Source organism: Chionomys nivalis, chromosome 7 (genome assembly GCF_950005125.1).
Source record: "Chionomys nivalis chromosome 7, mChiNiv1.1, whole genome shotgun sequence".
NCBI classification, from domain to species: Eukaryota; Metazoa; Chordata; class Mammalia; order Rodentia; family Cricetidae; genus Chionomys; species Chionomys nivalis.
Window position 1 is genome coordinate 100,167,687 of NC_080092.1, and position 20,210 is coordinate 100,187,896.

The 20,210-nt window shown below is 47.9% G+C and overlaps 1 protein-coding gene across 2 annotated transcripts in view; it reads left to right on the plus strand.

Moving 5' to 3' along the window:
• Rptor (regulatory associated protein of MTOR complex 1) overlaps nt 1-20,210 on the plus strand; it is a 301,243-nt gene that overhangs the window by 123,584 nt on the left and 157,449 nt on the right. For both annotated transcript variants that reach the window (XM_057774578.1, XM_057774579.1), the window contains exons 4-5: nt 571-729; nt 19,663-19,809. In XM_057774578.1, the coding sequence (XP_057630561.1) occupies nt 571-729; nt 19,663-19,809 (306 nt within the window). The remainder of the gene's footprint in view (nt 1-570; nt 730-19,662; nt 19,810-20,210) is intronic.

The following is a 20,210-nucleotide window of genomic DNA, read 5'->3' on the forward strand; positions in this document are numbered from 1 at the left end:
TGGTGTGCTGGCCAGTTCCCACAGTGAGGCTCCACACCGTCCCTCCTGAGCTATCTCCCAGCCGTTTAACTGTGGTTTTGTTATTGGGATTTTCTTAGTCATGTCTGTTGTTTGTGTTTGTGAAGACCTTGGTGTTCATTTCAGGACCTCATCCCTAGGTGTTCAGTGTCCGCTGAGCAGTGGAAGAGGACTGTGTGGAGCCAGACACCACTTCTGTCTCTTTATAACTTTGCCGTTGCTGCTGTGTATGCTGCAGGCCCTTGCTTGAGTAAATTGTCTATGCTCCATGTTCTAAGAAGGTTTTCAGGGCAGTCCCTTCCTGAAGGGTCCCTTCTTGTGTTTGACTTGTATTGGCATGTGACGGCTGTCTTTAACTCATGTCCAGTGTTAACGTTGTTGGTGAAAACAGCCACATGACCACACTCTCTTCTAGCGGGTCCTCACTTTTTAATGCAAAAGCTTAGGGCCACCTGTGTCCTTAGCTGCTCCCTGTAGCTTATCATCCAGGAGGAGGATCTCTCTGGCCCTTCCCAGTGTGTGACAAGTATCTCCTTTCTTTTTCTACCACAGGCTCGGTACAAGCAGAGCCTCGATCCCACTGTTGATGAAGTAAAGAAGCTTTGTACATCCCTGCGCCGGAACGCCAAGGAGGAGCGGGTCCTCTTCCACTATAATGGCCACGGGGTGCCCAGGCCCACGGTGAATGGAGAAGTCTGGGTCTTCAACAAGGTGGGCCTGCCCTCAGCCTCTACTCTCCTTCCCTAGAAGGCGTGTCAGTTTGGGTGTCCCCTGAGGTCTCCTGCCTATAGCTTTTGTTGGCTGAACCCTGGGTGTTTTACCCGTTCAGCTTTTGGAGAACAGTGACAGGTGACATGCCGCAGGCCAGCAGCCAGGGTGCCTGGTTGAGGGTGATCAGGCAGAGGAGCCATTTCTTTTGGAGGATGTATTGACGAAAGAATCGTAAGACTGCATGTGTGGGTGTTTTGTCCTCAGTAACAGGCGGGATGCTCATATGGATGGATCTCCCGTGCAGTCTTTCTAGTGTGAACAGCGGCAGTGTTTCTCTGGTTCCTGGGTGTTCTGAGTATTCCAAAGAGCTGATGCCCGGCTGCTGCTTGGGTGACACCTGAGCTTTTCTGAAGGTCAAAGCTTCAGCGTCTAGGGGTGCCCTGAGCCAGAGAGTAGATGGTGGAAGGAGGGGATGACTGCCCCGTCTGAACTGAGGAGTGCATGTCACACTCTGCGGGCAAGATGTTCATGCTGTCTGTGCCGAGCAGCCTGCTACCTGGGCCTCGCTTCTCTGCTGTACAGGACGGGGAGCTCTGGAGGTGTGGGCTCCAGCAAAAGTGAGTGCAGATTTCAGTGGTGCCCTCCGGAGGGTCAGGACTGAGCAGGCAGTGGACGGGGCCTAAAGTGCAAGACCCAATTTAGTTCCCTCTGCAGGGGTAGTGCCATGCTTTCCTCATAGAGACTACGTACCACCTGTAGATCTTCTCTCCATTTGTATCATATATTCTAAATAAGAGCGGGGTGGGAGAGGGGCACACAGGCCACAACGTACATTTGAGGTCAGAGGACCAACTTTCGGGAGTCAGTTCCTTCCTTCTAGCATGTAACTCCTGGGAACTGAACTCATGGTGTCAGGCCTGACAGCAACCCACTAAACTATCTTGCTAGCAAAGTTAGAAGAAACATAGCATTTGTGTGTGTATGTGTGTGTATCTGTGTTTGGGGTATGTGTGTGCTTGTATGGTCTTAAGTGAGTGCATGAGGAGGTCAGAGGTCAGTGTGGAGAGTCTTCAGTTGCTCTCCCTCTTATTTTTCTGAGACAGGGTCTTTTCTGAATCTAGGCTTGCTGTTTTGGCTTGGTTGCCTGGCCAGGAAACCTCCAGAACCCTCCAGTTTCTGCCCCATGATGCTGGGAATGTAGACACTCACCACTGTGTCAGACTTTTCCTGGGTACCAGAAATCTCTACGTGCTTGTACAGTAAGCACTTCATGCAGCAAGCCATCTCCCTAGCTCCTGTTGTGATTCATGCCATCGTGGCAGGTAACTTATGGTAGCTGGAGTGTCCAACAGCTCTGGTTTACATGATACCACGTGGAAGTGCAAACCAGGGCCAGAAGTGGCACCAAGCGTAACCCTCAAACCCTACCCAGCGACCACAAGCCACTCGACTGTTCCCCATGTCCACCAGCTGGACACCAATATAGTTGTTGATTTTTTTTACTCTTTTCCTCTGCTCTTTGGGGGGCCTACCGCCAACTCCCAGATAAATCACACACAGAGTCTTCTTATTCCTTCTTATGGATGCCCCGCCTTGGCTTGGCCTATTTCTAGCCAGCTTTTCTTAAATTATCCCGTCTATATTTTGCCTCTGGGCTTTTACCTTTATGTATTTCTGTGTATCCCTTTTTACTTCATATTCCATGGCTTGCTGTGTAGCTGAGTGCCCGGCCCTGGAATCCTCCCTGCTCCTTTCTTTGCTCCCTTCTTGATCTTTCTTCCTAGATTTCTCCAGCCTTGCCTCTCTTTTCTTCTGCCTTGCTATTGGCCGATCAGCTCTATATTAGACCATCAGGTGTTCTAGACAAGCAAAGTAACACGGCTTCACTGGGTTAAACAAATACAACATAAAAGAATGTAACACATCTTTGCATCATTAAACAAATGTTCCACAGAATAAACAAATGTAACTTATCTTAAAATAATATTCCACACCAGACTGATGTTGAAACACATGAGTCTCTTACAGACCTTTCAAAGTCAAACCATAGCATGGGTCCCGGATGGTTTTAAGTTGATGCACTGGGGCCATCCTGTGGGTGAAAATATAGGGGTCTTGATTCTTCCTTTTGGTGGATGTGGACGCCCTCAGTTGCAGACATTGGGTTTGGACTTTGTTGGGTAAGGATTGGGCGTAGGCATAGGGCTCCAGTGGTTTTTCTTGTTGGATTTGGACCCTTGCCCTGATCTACTGCATGTGCTTTTCCCCGTTTCCTGAAGATCCATCCTTGAGTAGCCACCAGTGCTGCTAGGTATCTGTCTGTCCCCTCCTCATTCCTCGTGTGCAGGGCAGCATCAGATGGGTCTTCTCTCTGTCCCCATGCCTCCTTCTCGCTGCGTTGGCTGTGTGTGGGAAAGGGACATTTGGTACAACTAAGATTTCCCTGGAACCTGTTGAATACGTGTGGGTGCTGCTGATTGCTAGCCACACAGCCTCTCTTCTTGGGTTGTTTCCTTTTTGTCTTACCTATTTGTTGGAACTCTGTATTCTAGGCAGACACTCTTCATCATCCTATGAACTGTGGCTGTCTTCTCTAAATTTATGGTTTGTTTTTCATTCTGTTTGTGGTTGCCTGTGATGGACAGGGGTTGTTTATGCTGGACGGATCTCACTTGCTGTTCTCTCGGGAGACAGCAACATGTCACCTAAGCTTTCCTCAAAGTTTTGTGCGGTAATCAATTATAGTTAGGTCTTTTTTTGACCCAGAACTTTTTTATGTGTGTCATGAGGTGGGGGATCTGCGTTTGTCCTCACAGCCTGTGCTACTTCACCGTTCACGCCAGCTTTGACCTGGGCCAGGCTTCTTCAGCTTTGTTCTGTGCCCATCAGGTGTCTTGGTTTTCAGCGCTTCTTAGTTTAGGGGGACACAGGCACCCTTTGTTCTTCCTGTTGGTGTTTTGGCTAATCTTGGCCTTTTGGTCTAATAAGAAAATACTGAATCCATTTGTTTGTTTCCATAAGGTGGCTTGTGGGATGGTTCTGCAGTTAGAGCACTTGCTTCTCTTCCAAAGGACCTGAGTTCAGTTCCTAGCATCCTCACTGCCCACTTCTGGACTCTCTCTCTCTCTCTCTCTCTCTCTCTCTCTCTCTCTCTCTCTCTCTCACACACACACACACACACACACACACACACACACATAAGTAAGAATAAAAGTAAATCTTAAGAAAAAGAATACTTGTTGAAATATTGAAATATGTCATTTTTTTTTTTTTACTGGGGTTTATGGGAAGGCTGATCTCCAAACTCAGTAGATTCTCAAAGTTTGTCTGTATGTACTGCTGTTTTTCCTGATAGATGATGTCATTTACAAATGGATGTTTTTATTTCTCCTTCTCTGGTTTGTGTCTTGTATGAATTGTACTTGTTTTGCAGTGCTGGCCTCTGAGAGAAGCAAGCAGTGATGGGGATACCTTGTCTCCTCTGTGAGGAATACCTTGTCCCTGTGAGGTCTGCAGGAGGCTTTTTGTGGGAAAGGAGAGGATGAAGACATTTTGTTGTATTTTTTGAGACTGGGTTTTTCTGAGTAACAGCCCTGGCTGTCCTTGGAATTCTCTTTGTTGACCAGGCTAACCTCAAACTCAAAGAGATCCTCCTGCTTCTGCCTCCCAAGTGCTGGGATTAAAGTCATGCACTGCTGCCTGGGGAAAACAGTTATTATCAGCTGAAGAACTTTGCTGCTCAGGAATCAGGAGACGGTGTTGGTTGCTCCGAGGCATCTGTTGTGCTGTGTGTCGGGTTAAAAAGGTCCTGCTTGCATTCATTCTTAATTCTGAGGAGATGCTGTCTCTGCTAGAGTCATTGTTTCTGTTGAGATTGGCAGAGTGTTTTTTCTCCTGAAGCCGACACAGCGCTATGTGGTTTGTCCCGGATCATCTGCTTCACACATCGTTTTTCCCCAGCTTCTGTGCTCCCCGGTGAGATCTTCCTAGATTTTTCTTACTCTTGTCTTTGGCTGGCTTGAGTAATCAATACTCTATGGCCTGAGAAAACAAATAGGGGATTTTCCTTCTGCATTTGTAAGACTTGAATCATTTGACTGCCCAGGACCAGATCGTTGTGAAGTCTCTGGCTGCTGCTTTGGTTTTCATGGTTAGAAGTGGGTGTTCATTTCTTCTGACCTTTTCCACATTTCAACACAGCTTCTGAATTTGTTGGTACTCGATGCTCAGAATACCCCTTGCCACCGTGTTTGTCTAGGTAGTGGTAGTGGTGTGTGTCTCTCGTTCTTGGGGGCCAAGCACACAGGCTTGCTTTCTGTTCTTAGTTGCTCTAATGAGAGGCACATCTGCCTTTATCTGTCCCAGAAGGGGGACAGAACAGTGACATATGTGAGGACATATGTGTGTGTGCTCTGTGGGACGTAGTGTCCCCTGCACACTCCATTTAGACCTCATGACACTGGTAGCATGGGCACTTTCTACCTAAGCACAGTATTGTTAAATTTCCGGGGCCTCACCACCGGTTCCACAGTCTGGTTTCATCAGCGCCCACACTCGCATCTCCCTCCTGCCACCCCACAGAATCTGCCAGGGCTCACGCCTGTGCCCACTCTCCAGGCTGGCTGGCCTCTGTCGCTGTGCTAGCCTTCTGGTCCCCACTTTCCCTCCTGACTTTGGCTGCTTTTTAAGTGAAGTTTTAACTTCATGGCTTTCTCTGCTAAGTTAGTATAGTCTGGTCAATCTTCAGTGCCGTTAGAAGGCCTTCACTTGTGGAATGCTTTATTGACTATACAGATAGTGAGCTGTCTGGAGCCGCTCTTAGAGTCTGGCTTTGTCTGCAGTTGCCAGGATTGTTGAGGCTCTGTGGTTCTCTCTTACTAGCTCAGTCCTGCTTTATGCTAAGGTCCAGTGGTGTTGGGCGTCTGTGCTTCTCACAGACGTGTCTGCCGTTCCCCAGCGTCGGCGCTGTGCAGAGTCCGTTCCCTGTCCTAGAGGTCCCCGTGCTCCACCTCTCCACTGCTCTCTTCTTCTTCCTTTCTCCTCCCCCCATCCTTTCCTCTCTTTTAGCTCTGTCTTTTCTAGAAGGCGCTGTAGTAGGTGTCATCAGAGCGGCCTTTCTACCTTTCAGAGCGGCCTCACTTGCCTGCTGCCAGTTGCAGTCAAGGTTCTCCAAGTCCTATGGCTACATAGCTCAGTTGTCTCTCCCTTACCAGTAGGTAATTCTGCATTTTGCATTCAGCTCTGACAACCACTCAGTTCCTCCTGACTCTTTTCTGCACTGCTGTTTACACTTCTGCTCAGGGATTATTTATTTTGAGACAGGTTTTCATGCAGCCTAGGCTGGCCTTGAACTCACGGGTCTTTATGCTTTTGCTTCATGAGTTGGGATTCCTAACGTTAGATATGGACTTTGTTTTCATTCGTGATTGCTGGTGCACATGGTCAGAGTATATTTGGCTTTGTACTACAAGACTTTGTTGCGCGGTCTCTGCGCCCTTTGCATTCCCACCAGTACTGAGTGAAGTCACCTTTGGTTCTCTGTGCCTGCATTGACACTGTCAACATCCTGGAATTTAGTCATTCTGCAAAATGTGTACTGGAGTCTTGTTGCTGTTGAGTTTATAATTTCTAGTAGTCCTGACGTGTTCAACATTTCTTCATATACCTGATCATGGTCTGTTGTCTCCCTTGCTAAGATGTCTGCTCGGGTCTGTTTTACCCTGTATTGTGGAAGCACAGCCTGTGTGTGCTGAGCATCTGCTCCACATCCTGGGCTTGCCCACTTTAAAAACAGGAAGCTACTTGGTTTGTAGAGCTTTAATAATTCCTCATACGTTTTAGACATTAGTCCTTCATCAGGAAAGCATTTTGTAGTATTTTCAGTTTGTGGCTTGTCTTTATTAATAGTGGATGTTGTTTTTATTCCTGAAGAGTTCAGAGCAATCAGTGTCCAGGTTCTGATTCAGGTTCTTTGCTTCTTTGCGAGTTTGTGTCAGAATCAGAAGAGCAGGTTGAAGCGTGCCATCCACAGAGGTGCGGCTGTAGCTGAGGGCCGGTCCAAGTAGAGAGTCGCCAAGTACACTTCATGAGAAGAACCACTAGGGGTGAAGTGAGGCATCTCCTGATGACAAGCAGGCATCATGTGTGTCCACACTTAGTATCAGCCTGAGAACACATCAGAATGGACAGAAGAGAAGAAGGAAATACACCTGCTACCCACCCGGGTGTGTGGATGCTGGAGAGAAGGAAATACACCTGCTACCCACCCGGGTGTGTGGGTGCTGAAGAGAAGAAGGAGACACACCTGCTACCTACCCGGGTGTGTGGGTGCTGAAGAGAAGAAGGAGACACACCTGCTACCTACCCGGGTGTGTGGATGCTGGAGAGAAGAAGGAAATACACCTGCTACCCACCCAGGTGTGTGGATGCTGGAGAGAAGAAGGAAATACACCTGCTACCCACCCGGGTGTGTGGGTGCTGAAGAGAAGAAGGAGACACACCTGCTACCTACCCGGGTGTGTGGATGCTGAAGATTGATAGTTAAAACCTTTTCAAAGGCCGGGCAGTGGTGGTGCACACCTTTAATCCCAGCACTCAGGAGGCAGAGGCGGGTGGATCTCTGTGAGTTCGAGGCCAACCTGGTCTACCAAGCGAATTCCAGGACAGCCAGAGCTGTTACACAGAGAGGCCCTGTCTAAAAAACAAACAAACAAAACAAAGCAAAAAAAACAAACCCCAAAACCTTTTTCAGAAAGAAAATTCCAGGTGGAACATAGTTTTTCCTATTTGAAAGGTTTGAATGGAAAGATCTGAGCAGCCACTGGTCTCCCTGACTGTTTAAGCAGTGCCGCAGCACTCAGCAACACGTGTAAACACACTCACTGTTGTGGTAAACTGTGCCTATACTTGTAGCACTCCGGAGTCTGAGACAAGAGGTTGATAAGTTTGAGACCAGCCTGACCATGCCAAAAAACCTTAACCCTAACCCCCAATCATGTGGGCACTGTGGTGGACTGCAGCCATGAGCTTTCTGATCTTGAGTGTGCCAAATGCCAGCTCTGTCTCCTTTCGGTCTTCTGTAACTTCTCTGTGGTCCTCTGTGTGTATCTGGTTCTCCATGGCAGCAAGGTCTTTGTGTTCTTAGACACCAGGTGCCTAGCATCTAAGAGGGTTCGTTTCCTGCCATCTAGGTGAACTAGTCAGTGTATAGTTGGTCATAAAAGCATATTTGTCTCTGGTGCAAATATCTTTTTTGTTTTTTCCACTGTGTTGTCCTGTTGATTGATCCTCTCATAGATTTTCTATTTAAACGTGATTGTCAGCCGGGCGGTGGTGGCGCATGCCTTTAATCCCAGCACTTGGGAGGCAGAGGCAGGTGGATCTCTGTGAGTTCGAGACCAGCCTGGTCTACAAGAGCTAGTTCCAGGACAGGCTCCAAAACCACAGAAAAACCCTATCTCGAAAAACAAAACAAAACAAAAAAAAAGTGATTGTCCACCAGAGACAGACTAGTATTTGTCTAGGTCCAGATAACATGAAACCTCAGTTATACTATGCAGGCCTGTTGCCTTCAAATCTATTCCACATACCACAACGAAGCTAGTGCTATTATAAATAATACACTGTAGGGAAAGGTAATATTTAAAACACTTGGATCAAATTTGTCATAACTCTACACTTTTCTCTGTAAGTCACTGTCATCTGCCCCTAGTTCGTCCCTTGACTTCTGCAGGGAATCAGGTTCAGCGCTTGATTGTCTTGGGCTTCCTGGTCTGTCAGGCAGTGCCACCCACAGCATAGCCACTAGCAGTTCATGAGGTGCAGCACCCATCAGGGAGAAGAGTCGTGCACTCCTTGAATACCCGTCTTGTCTTCTCGGCAGAGAAAGCCTTTTCCCACTCAGCACACCTTTTTGTCTGCTTTACAGGGGCCAACATGACAGAAGCTGTTTCTGATCTTTGCTGTGCAGCGTAGAGCCAAGAGCCTTTCCTGCCTGCAGAGCTAGAGCCCGCTCACCTCGGAGGGCAGGCTGTCTGCTCACCTCTTCTCAGTGCCCTGAACACGGGACTTTTCATGGCTTTACGTTTAGTTTAGAATACCTTTAAAGGTTTGTTTTGTTGACATCCAGATTGTGCATCCTACCAGAAATGCTCTTCACAGTGTCTCTCACAGTACCTGACTGCTCTGGACATCTTGGAGACCACCCTAAAACCAAAGACTATTTCCTGCTAGTTACTGGTCTTTAAGTCAAGTTAAAGAAAAACCGCTGATTGTGTTGTGATAAATCAGGGTGATGCAGGGAAAGATAGATGGGCCCTCTAAGAGGAGCAGAGCCCAGTTTAGCAGCCATAAGCAGTGAGCTCCCCTCCTTCCTAGGGACTCCTGCGGGAGGTGAGTCAGCCAAGTGGAGCCCTCTGCTGGGAGAGAAAGGTGTGCTTAGACCGTGAGGACAGCACAGCTTGCAGTGTTAGGAGGCAGAGCACTCTGAGCTGCAAGAATCTGATCTATAGCAAGGATTAGAAAGGATAGAAAAGAGACTTCACAGGTTGCTGGGGAAGGGGCGTGGCTGTTTGCTTTTCTGATTCTCAGGCAGGTTTTATTTATTAAAATACAAGCAACATACCCCTACAGATGTCCACCTGCCTCTGCCTCCTGAGTGCTGGGATTAAAAATGTGTACCACCACTGCCCCTGACTGATCACAAAGGTTTTTTTTCTTTTTTTTTAAAAGAAACTGGTGGGTTCCCCGGGCTTCTTGGCCACCCAGCCTACTCGACAAGCTCTCAGTCAGTGAGAGATTATGTCTTTTTTTTTTAGTATTTATTTTATTTATTTATTATGTATACAATATTCTGTCTGTGTTGCCTCCAGGCCAGAAGAGGGCACCAGACCTCCCTACAGATGGTTGTGAGCCACCATGTGGTTGCCGGGAATTGAACTCAGGACCTTTGGAAGAGCAGGCAATGCTCTTAACCACTGAGCCATCTCTCCAGCCCTCACAAAGGTTTTAAAATATGCATTTGTTGGAGAAAATTTATTTCTAACTTTTGTAATTCTATCACCCACACCAGATACCATTATCATTTGTTGAAATTGTTACTTTGAGGTAATGCAGAAGGGTCAAGATAAAAGCCTGAATTTTATTGTGAGATTGACCATTCTTGCATTTTGCAGTAGCAGAAAGTCTATAGCAAAAATTCTGCTTCTTGCCTGAAAGTGATGCGCCTTTAATCCCAGCAATCTGGAGGCAGAGGCAGGTGGATCTCTGTGAGTTCAAGTCCAGCCTGGTCTACAGAGTGAGTTCCAGGACAGCCAGGGCTGTTACACAGAGAAACTCTGCCTCAAAAAGCAAATAAATAAATAAGTCTGTTTCTTTAGAGAAAGCCTGGGAAACATCAGCATTTTCTCTTCTTTATAAATTTATAAATTCCCTGGTGCTGAAAGGTATACTTATCTTCACCCACATTTTAACAGCTTTTTAATAAAGCTGTTTCTAGAGCCACTAAAAACGACATTTGTAAGACACTTGATGCAGTATTCCTCTGGCTGTCTGTGGGGGCTGGGGGTTGGGTAGAGCCTGGGTGACGCAGCCTGCTTCCGTCAGGTGGACCCTCACTTCCCGCCCCTTTCCACTTTGTGTCCTCCTCCTTCGGGTTTGCTTGCTGTTGCAGCTGGCCTTCCCGCTGTGTATCTTGGTCACGTGGGGCTGTGGGTCTATACTTTCCCTTCCTGATTACTTTTTGTTTGTTTTTAACGAATGATGGCATCCACTCATGTCTTAGATAACTTGCCTTTTGCATTCTCCTTTATGCCTATCTCTGCCTCCCGAGTGCTGGCACCAAAGGTGGGCACCACCATTGCCCGACTACTTTTATTTTCTTTATAAAGAATCCTTCTGGCCGGGCGGTGGTGGCGCACGCCTTTAATCCCAGCACTTGGGAGGCAGAGGCAGGCAGATCTCTGTGAGTTCGAGACCAGCCTGGTCTACAAGAGCTAGTTCCAGGACAGGCTCCAAAACCACAGAGAAACCCTGTCTCGAAAAAACCAAAAAAAAAAAAAAAAAAAAAAAAAAAAAAGAATCCTTCTGTCAGTATATTTGTACTGAATGTTTTAAAAAATGAAAAGGAGCAAGACAAACAGAAGTGCGTGTATTTGTGTCGATCCATGGAGTCTTCACTGTACTGTGTAAGACTGTCGGCTGACTAGACTCTGGACCAGCCTTCTGTGTCGATCCATGGAGTCTTCACTGTACTGTGTAAGACTGTCGGCTGACTAGACTCTGGACCAGCCTTCTGTGTCGATCCATGGAGTCTTCACTGTACTGTGTAAGACTGTCGGCTGACTAGACTCTTGGACCAGCCTTCTGGCCATCTGCAGGCTGCCTAACACATGTTCTCATGCACATGCCAAAGCAAGCACCTGGGAATCCCACTTCAACTGCTGCTTAGAGATTGGAGCTTTCTGGGGCTGGAGAGATGATGGCTCAATGGTTAAGAGTACTGACTGCTCTTCAGAAAACCCAGGTTTGATTCCCAGCACCAACATAATTGCTGACAATGGCTTGTAACTCCATTTTCAGGGGATCTGACAACCTCTTCTGCTCTCTGTGGGTACTACACACACACATAGACGTGCAGACAAAACACCTCACACATTAAAAAAGAAAAGAAAAGAAAAGAAATTGGGCATTCTATAGCTAGGTATTTTCTTTAAGTAAATGTTGCGTGTTTAAGAAATATCTGTTTGCTAGTTCCAAGACAGGCTCCGAAAAACCAAAAAAAAAAAAGAAAAGAAAAGAAAAGAAATATCTGTTTGGGAACTTGAGAAATGGCTCAGAGGTTAAGAGCACTGACTGCTGTTCTAGAGGTCCTGAATTCAATTCCCAGCAACCACATGGTGGCTCACAATCATCTATGGTGGGATCTGATATCCTCTTCTGTACATGCACATAGACCAGTCATTAATAATAATAATAAAAAAATCTGCTTGCCTGTGGATGGTAGCAGTCCATTTTCTGCAGCAGATCGGCGTTTTCAGCTTTACAAAAGCCGCAGAAGATGTAACAATCTCAAGTGATACCAGGACTGGTGGTGAGCAAGGCTCAGCCAGAGTCCAGGGTGGTCTGAGCCTGCGTTGATGGAAAAGGGTCTGCCTTCAGCTCCAGGCTTGGTCTGTGAGGTGACAACTGTGTGGTCCTTGTTTGTCTTGTGTAGTGGAGACCCTCTGGTGACAGCTTGGGGCAGGGAGCACATTCTGACTGCTATGGAACCCAGCTCTGACAGCACTGGAGAGGAGATGTGTGTCGGTAACCCTGCTGTCCCTCTTAGGACCCACTGGCAATTGTTCAGTGAGTAGGTCCTAGTCTGAGGTAGGAGGAGGTCATTTATGAGCAACACGAAATGAGTAACTGCCAGAAATTTCAGGGAAGGAGGAGCTGCTCAGAGATGGGAGGCCTGTCGCTTTCCAGTAGCCGAGGGCAGCCTGACGTCCAGCACAGAGAGGCTGGTGCAAGAGAACTGTGATCTAGAGCAGGGGTGGAGGGGAGGAGAAGGGACAGGGATAGCCAGGAAGTGACTTCTGATATCTCTGAGCACACAGCAGGTCAGTGAATTTATCACACAGCAGGGGGGAGGTTTTAATGTTTCTTCACAAAGAGGACTGGGATGACGGATGAGTTAGTGTGTGACTGACAGCCACACCCTATACACAGTTGTTGAAATGCTGCTCTGTGTTCGCTGAGTACACACGGTGTTGGGTGAAGTTACACTTAAAGGGTAAAATAAACAATATTCTGCCGGGGGTGGGTAAGAACAATCGGTGCGTCGGTGTGCTTGTTGTCAGCCATGATGTCCTAAGGACGGTCAGTAGGAGACTGACGGGGAGGAGAGAAGCAGCTCCTGAAAGTTGTCCTTCTGGCTAGTAGTGCTCACTGTTACGGTGGTGCCGCCGCACAGCTTGGCTAGTTGATGCTTTGGTCACCAGTGGAAAGCCGTCCCTGCGCATGCTGCCTCCTTACACAGTGTCGGTGCTCCAGCAGGGACACCACCGCCCCTCGTCCCCAGGCTGTTAGCTGGCCTCATCTGCTTTTCATTTCTCTCACAGTTGGTTAGTAGGGGCTTATACATATTTTATTTTATTTTAATAATTTGTTTAAGTTTATTTTATGTGCATTAGTGTGAAGGTGTGAGATCCCCTGAAACTGGAGTTACAGACAGCTGTGAGCTGCCGTGTAGGTGCTGGGAATTGAACTCCAGGTCCTCTGGAAGAGCAGCCAGTGCTTTTAACAGATAAGCCATCTCTCCAGCCCCCACATATTTTATATTTTTGTGTGTTATGATTTAATAATATGATTTTCTATTACAAAAATTATTTCATCTTTGGCCACAAGCATCAAGATGGCTCTGGTGTCTGGTAGGCTGTGCAGTGTTTGCCTTTCCATCCCTTCCTTTGTTTTGTTTTGGGGGGGAGTGTTTTTGTTTTGTTTTGTTTTGTTTTCGAGACAGGGTTTCTCTGTTGCTTTGGAGCCTGTCCTGGAACTAGCTCTTGTAGACCAGGCTGGTCTCAAACTCACAGAGATCAGCCTGCCTCTGCCTCCTGATTGCTGGAATTAAAGGCGTGGACCACCACCGCCCTCTTCCTCTCTTCTAATTAGTTTGAGATACTTTGATTCTCACATTACACCTCATGCAGTCTTTTTGATATGTTCCTCATTCTTTGAGTATCCTCTTTACAGCTCCTCAAGATTCTGTAATCAACCCTGGTGTTAGATGTTTCCACACAGAACCTAGGTCCACCCAGGAATTGTACTTAGAAGCCAAGATGTGTGCTCTTGGTGTATTTATCACGGTTGGGTGTCAGTGCTCTAGGTGTTTGTGGTAGCTAGAGTTGGGTAGAGTTTTGCGAGGGCTAACTTTTGCTAGGTGGGTCTGTATTTCTGCACTTGTGTGTTGCAGAGAATCCAACTATAGCAAGCAAATGGGGAGTGAGGGACTTGGGGCTGGAGCAGGCTGAGCTTGCAAAAATTCTGCTGATGTTCTTGAATGATCTATGCTCTTTATTGTATAGTGTGAATTTTGCAACAATTGAAAAGAACATGGGATTGGAGGATGCTGTTAGCTGGTACAGTGATGCTTGAAGATACGGACGGCTAAGGAGTGGTTGCTATTGCAGGAGGAAGCAACTCTGCTTGTAGATTTATCACAGAGGCCGAGGAAGAGAACCTGTTCCCTGGCGTAGTGAAGCACGAGGAAAGGGACTGTATGGGAGATCCTGTCTGCTGAGAGCGAGAGCTGTTGACTGGCAGACTCGGGAACCAGGGGAGGAAGGAAGAAAGGAACAAAGGGTAGAAGAGAGCACATGGGAAAGAGGTAAACAGAGGCTGCAGCTGGCCATGTGAGTCACCTGCTCTCTGGGCTGATTTCTGTGTCGGTCGGAAGCTCACCACGCCCCCTGCCCCATAACTGCTTCTGCCATTATGACACTGATGCCATTTAGCAGTATGAAAAGGTCGATGGTGGCAGTCGTGATGGTGTTTCTGAGGCGTGATGCCGTGACCAAGCCTGGGAGAGCATCCTCTGTACACCACTGTCCATAGCCATACCTGGAAGAAGTTTCGGGAAGTGTGACGTGGTGGGATGTACCTATTCCAGCAGCCATATCTCAGAAGCTTGTGGGCCAGTGGCACCTGTCGGCCCAGCACTCCCTAGGGGTCTTGATGGCACTCCTTTCCTGCATGTCAGAGCCATCGTTCCCCATGTGACCAGGTTTGCCTGTCCAGGGTACAGTGGTAGGGATGTGATGCCGCTGTGTTGTCCTACTTAGGACACGCAGTTCCCACTGCTCCATCCCCTGCCTTCTCTGTCATCCCACTGCCGTCCTGCCTGGCCCTCCTGGCTTGGTGGCCTGTTGGTCACCTTTGCCTTCTGTGCTGATTGTTGTGGCAGTGCCAGGCGTAGGAGGTGTTTGGCATTGCCATCTGCTCCACAATTGAGGTCAGAACGTCACTCTTGCCAGAAGTCTTACCGCTGATGCAGTGCATGCATTTCCTGGCGCTCAGCCTCCTCACGGCTGACCTGGGTCTCATGGGAAGGTTTCCCCAGCCATGGCTGCTGTGTTTGACACAGCCTGCAGTCATAGTCTGATAAAGCAAGTGGACTCCCTCCTGCCATGTTTAATTATAATCTTTCAAAGAAAGTGGATTTGTTTTTTCCAAGAGAAGTTTCTCTGTGTCTCTCTAGCTGTCCTGGAGCTAGCTCTGTAGACCATGCTGGCCTCGAACTCACAGAGATCATGGGGATTAAAGGCATGTGCCAATCAATACACCTGTCTGCGAAAGTGGATTTTAGTGAATACGTATGTAAACCCATTTCTGGCTCTTTGACTCGGGCTTCTCTGCTCTCAGTCTAGGTGGATGTGGAGCCGGCCTTCTGCTCATAGCCCCTGGCTGGGTCCCAGTTTTGCTGTGCCCAGGGCTTCTGAATGCTGGACTGTGCCCCCGCCTGCCGTGGGAGCGCTCTAGGAGCAGAGGCGTGTTCCCAACAAGCATGTGGCGTCTCTGATTTCTGTTCCCCTGGGTGCTGAGGCTGTGTTTGAAACTACACTTGGAGGGTTTCCAGTGCCTTAATTCTGGTCTGGAGCTTGACAAACCCCTGGTGATCTTTCCAGGACAGGTACTGGAAGCCCCATTTGCTTGTTAGTGAGGATTAGCTCTCAAAGGTCATTCTCTTCATGGTGATTTAATACATGGGTTCTACTTCCCTGGGGGGATCACAGCCTTCTGAATCTGTCGTCTCACTAAACCACGCAGCTAATGGTTCTAATGAAACTGTCTCCTCTTCCAGCCAGGGAGGTTTTCCTTAGGGGTGTTTGGCAACATCTGGAGATCCTTCATATGGTGAGGGCTAAGTGATTCTGGCCTGGGTGTTTAAAGCCAGAGATGCTTACTGTGCATGGCACAGTGCACAGTGGTGGCACTGGATGGAGGTGGAGAAGTCACCATGGCAAGTGACCATAGAGCAGTCCCCTTTTAGACAGGCTTCAGGGCCTTCTCCCTATCGTGTAACCCGTCTCTAGAGAGGCATGTTGATGTACTCAAGGCATCCACTCTGGGAGACACCTACACGGACGGAATGCAATGAAAGTCCCTCGTAACTAAAGGTATAGGGCCAAGACCAATGTAGAAGTCCTTGGGCTCTTTGCCATGCTACCTTAGGGTGAGTACCAGCAAATAGGGAAGGCTCTTAGGATCTGCTTGGGTGGTCCCTGTACCTTGTGTTATCTCAGGAAAGAGGAAAGGGGCAGTTAGTTGTTAAGGGTTTTTCTAATACATCTGGCCTTCATTATTTTAATAAGTCAACACTAATTAACTCGGTGATTTAAAAATCTAAATGTAACTTTGCAAATGTAAAAAGCAGACTTACTTTATTTCATCCTTGTTTGCTGTGTGTGCGTCCTGTGGGCTCACACCCGTAACACAGTATGGATGACATCAGCAGCTGCCCAGACTCCGTGAGCTGCATCCCCTTCCTGTTGGGGCCTGGAGTGTGTAGGATGTGCGCAAACAGCTGATTGCAGGCTGCCACCTTCTCGCTGCTGGTGTTGGGCTCTGCATGTTACAGGCTCTGACTTTTGGCCCCCAGCCTGGGAGAGCTGGGGAGACCTTTGCTGCATCACAGATGAAGCCTTGCTCATACACTGCAGCCTAAGAGGGGCTTGAGGCCTGTCACTGCCGTCCTAGAACATGCCCCCTTCCCCTCCCAGCAGGAGGAGGGCGTCTTGTGTGCATCCTGTCTTGTAAAGAGAACACTTGCCGGGCGGTGGTGGTGCACGCCTTTAATCCCAGCACTTGAGAGGCAGAGGCAGGCGGATCTCTGTGAGTTCGAGACCAGCCTGGTCTACAAGAGCTAGTTCCAGGACAGGCTCCAAAACCACAGAGAAACCCTGTCTCGGAAAAAAAAAAAAGAGAGAGAGAAACTTACCTAGAAGGGGCAGCAGCTGTGATGTGCCGTCCCTGTCGCAGAGCGCATGGAATTCCTTCATCGTCGTGGTGTGCACAGCAGGGCTGCTTCACGCTCACACTCTTTTTTGGCACATAAACCAGGGTCATGTTTTATGGGGGGGGGTGTGGTATTTTAAAATTTACATTTCAAAAATCATTAGGAAGCCACCCATACCTTTCCACATGACTCTTTATAAGAACAAATTCAGCTTACAGTGGGACGCAGCACTCTAGAGTGTGGAAGAATGAGCTCCGCTCTGCCTCTACTTGTGTCTGGTTCATTTGTTTTTGTGAAACCTGGTCTTAGTGTCTGACTAGCCTGTTCTCAAGCCCCTGGGCACGTGCGGTCCTCCTGCCACAGACCGCCCTGCCCGCGCGTCCAGCGTGGCTGTTGATTGTTTTATGTGAACTCTGTGAGGATCCAGGTGAGCTGCAGGTTAAACTTCTTCATTTGAGGGTTTATGAAGTATAAGTAGAATTTTATTTGTCTCTGTGGGCCATTTGGGGCCTGGGCTCTGTCCTCCCTTGACTGCTGTCCTATGTGTGACCAGAGACTGGCCAGGATCCACGTCCCAAGGTGAGCATTGAGGACAACACTTGTAATTGGGATGTGGGATGTAGCTCTAGTCACATGTTCTTGGCCACGTTCTGGTCTCAGCAGCAAAAGAAGCTGACATGTCCTCACCCAAGTTCTCCTGCACAATGGAAGGGCAGAAGATAGCTCTCAGGCCATAGTGGGTCACAGCGTCACTAGTGCTGTTTGTGTAAATGCTGGTGTTTCTGTAGGGACATGTGGAAGCTGATAAAAGGGTGGGGCTTTTTTGTTTCTTTGTTTTTGTTTTTGAGACAGGGTTTCTCTGTGTAGCACTGACTGTCCTGGAACTCACTCTGTAGACCAGGCTGGCCTTAAACTCACACAGATCCCCCTGCCTTTGCCTCCCCAAGTGCTGGGATTAAGACGTGCCGCCACCGCCCAGCGATGGAGATTTAAAATTTGATCAGTACTGACTAATTGTCTTCCAGTGCTCCCACCAGCATTGAGTTAAACATATCTTTGTCATTATGAAGCATCATTTATCTTTTATCTTTCTTTTAACTCTACTGAAGAAAAACAGATAGAATTGTGTAGGTGGGTGGGTAGGTAGATTGACTCCCTTTGGCTGTCATCCAGTTGGTGCTGCACAGCCTGCTTCCCCATTCACCGCCATTGATGTTTCTTGTTACTCCATTTGCTGTGCCTTTCATTCACCTGGCCATTGCTGGTCTGCAGCAAAAGCTCACACACACCTTCCAAACATAAATTTCTTGTCAGCTCTGTTGTGACTCCTTCTTCCAAAGCTGCCAGTCAAAGTGTGTGTTTATATCTCCTGTTTCTTTCAAACCTCTAGATTTTGTGACTTGTTTAAGATGGTTTTGCTTACATCTCAGTAAATAAAAATATTCTGCTTTTACACTTTTAAATTCTCGCTGCTTTTTTGGGTACAGCGTGTGTGAGGCAATGTCAGATGGTTAGTTAGAGTCCAGCATTACCCATCGAATCATTCATTCTCTCTGCTGTTTCATCACAGTTATATATGTGGGTCTATTTCTGGGCCTGCTCTCTGTTGATTTGTTTGTCTCGCCCTCACTAATACCAGCCTGTAATTACATAAATTTATAGCCTATCTAATATCTGCTAGTGCGAATCTCTATTCATTATTCTTTATTAAACTCTTTCCCCCTAATTTTGTGCCGTTTCTCTTCTGCACTTACTTCAGAATCAGCTTGTCAAATTCCATTAGAGGAAAAGCCCCTCGGGCATCTTGATGGTGCTGGCATTGCTGTATAGAGCCATTGGCAGGAACCGGTGTCTTTAGAATCCTTCGGGGAGTGTTTATTTAGAGAGAACATTTCCAGGTGTTCTCTCGGAGTCCTGTGATTGTAAACAGTCTGCCAGATGAGGACAGCGTGACAGGAGGAAGAGCCAGAGCCTGGATGGAGTGCTCCTCACCAGAGCTGGCAGCCCTCGTGCTGTCCTTGGGAGAAGGTGTGCCGGCTCTCTGTTGTGTGGGGCAAGCTCCTGCTGGCCCTGGACACTCCTTCTCTGCAGGCCTTATTTGGCTCTCTTGTCTTGTGTTAACTGTAGTTAACTCCAGAGTTAGTGTTTGTGGCTTAGCTGCTAGGAACCAACTGTCTGGTTCACCACTTAACTGTTGATGTCCAAGCAAGGGTGAGTAACTACAGGGTAGTTTTTTTGTTGTCGTGCTGGCTTGTTTTGTTTTGAAATAATTGCCTTAAAACATTGGCTTAAAAGAGGCATTTATTTATTTATTTATTTATTTATTTATTTATTTATTTATTTATTGGTTTTTCGAGACAGGGTTTCTCTGTGGTTTTGGAGCTTGTCCTGGAACTAGCTCTTGTAGACCAGGCTGGTCTCGAACTCACAGAGATCCGCCTGCCTCTGCCTCCCGAGTGCTGGGATTAAAGGCATGCGCCACCACCGCCCAGCTAAAAGAGGCTTTTAAAGCCTTTCATTTGACTAGAATTTTCTCTCCTGTCACCTACTAGCAGTCAGGTAAACAATACCCCTCAGTCAGTTCGTGTCAGTATGTCACTGTTGTGTCATCAGCTCAGGGTCGTGCAGATGCCGTGGCTGGGGGATGGGAGGAAGGGCTTCCAGAGTGGGCGTGAGTTCCCATTCACCGTCTCTGGGAGGGAGCTGTTGAATCCAGAGTATAAAGGCTGCTGGCGTGGTGCGAACAGCTCCTGCCCTGTGGTATTGCTGGAGTAAGATGTCACAGCCGTGGAAGTGAAACTCGGTGTGATATATATATAGTGAGGAGTGGCTGCTCACAACCAGACACTGTGCCCTGCTTCCTCCGGTGTCAGGTGCTAGTCAGCAGCCGGGGCTCTTGAAATGTCCTCATAACCATGTGACCTGTGCTTGTTTTCCAGAACTACACGCAGTACATCCCTCTGTCCATATATGACCTGCAGACGTGGATGGGTAGCCCATCCATCTTTGTCTACGACTGCTCCAATGCTGGCCTCATCGTGAAGTCCTTCAAGCAGTTTGCACTGCAGCGGGAGCAAGAGCTGGAGGTGAGGTAATCAAAGGCCAGCACCGTGAGTGCATGTGTGCATGCGTGTGCGTGCATGTGTGGGGGTGTGGGCATGTTTGAGCCTGTGTGGATAAGGTGCTGTAGGAAACTGGGAAGCTGGGTCTTTGTGTGACAGAAGGCTCACTGTTGAGGCTGAGGTGGGACGTTGGGTGAGAGCTGGGGAGGTGCTTCTTATGCCCAATGTGTGTGCCATTTTAATCTGAATGTTAGGGTGATATTAATAGGGTAGATCTGTACGTCAGTGGTTTTCCTCTCTAAGCTAGTGTTGAAAAACGGGCTCATTTCTTCCATTCTAGTCTCTGTTTCCGCAGGTGTCTTTGGCTATTGTTCCATTCCCCCCCTTTAAGTTTTATGTCTTTTAACCCAAGCAACTAAATGGTA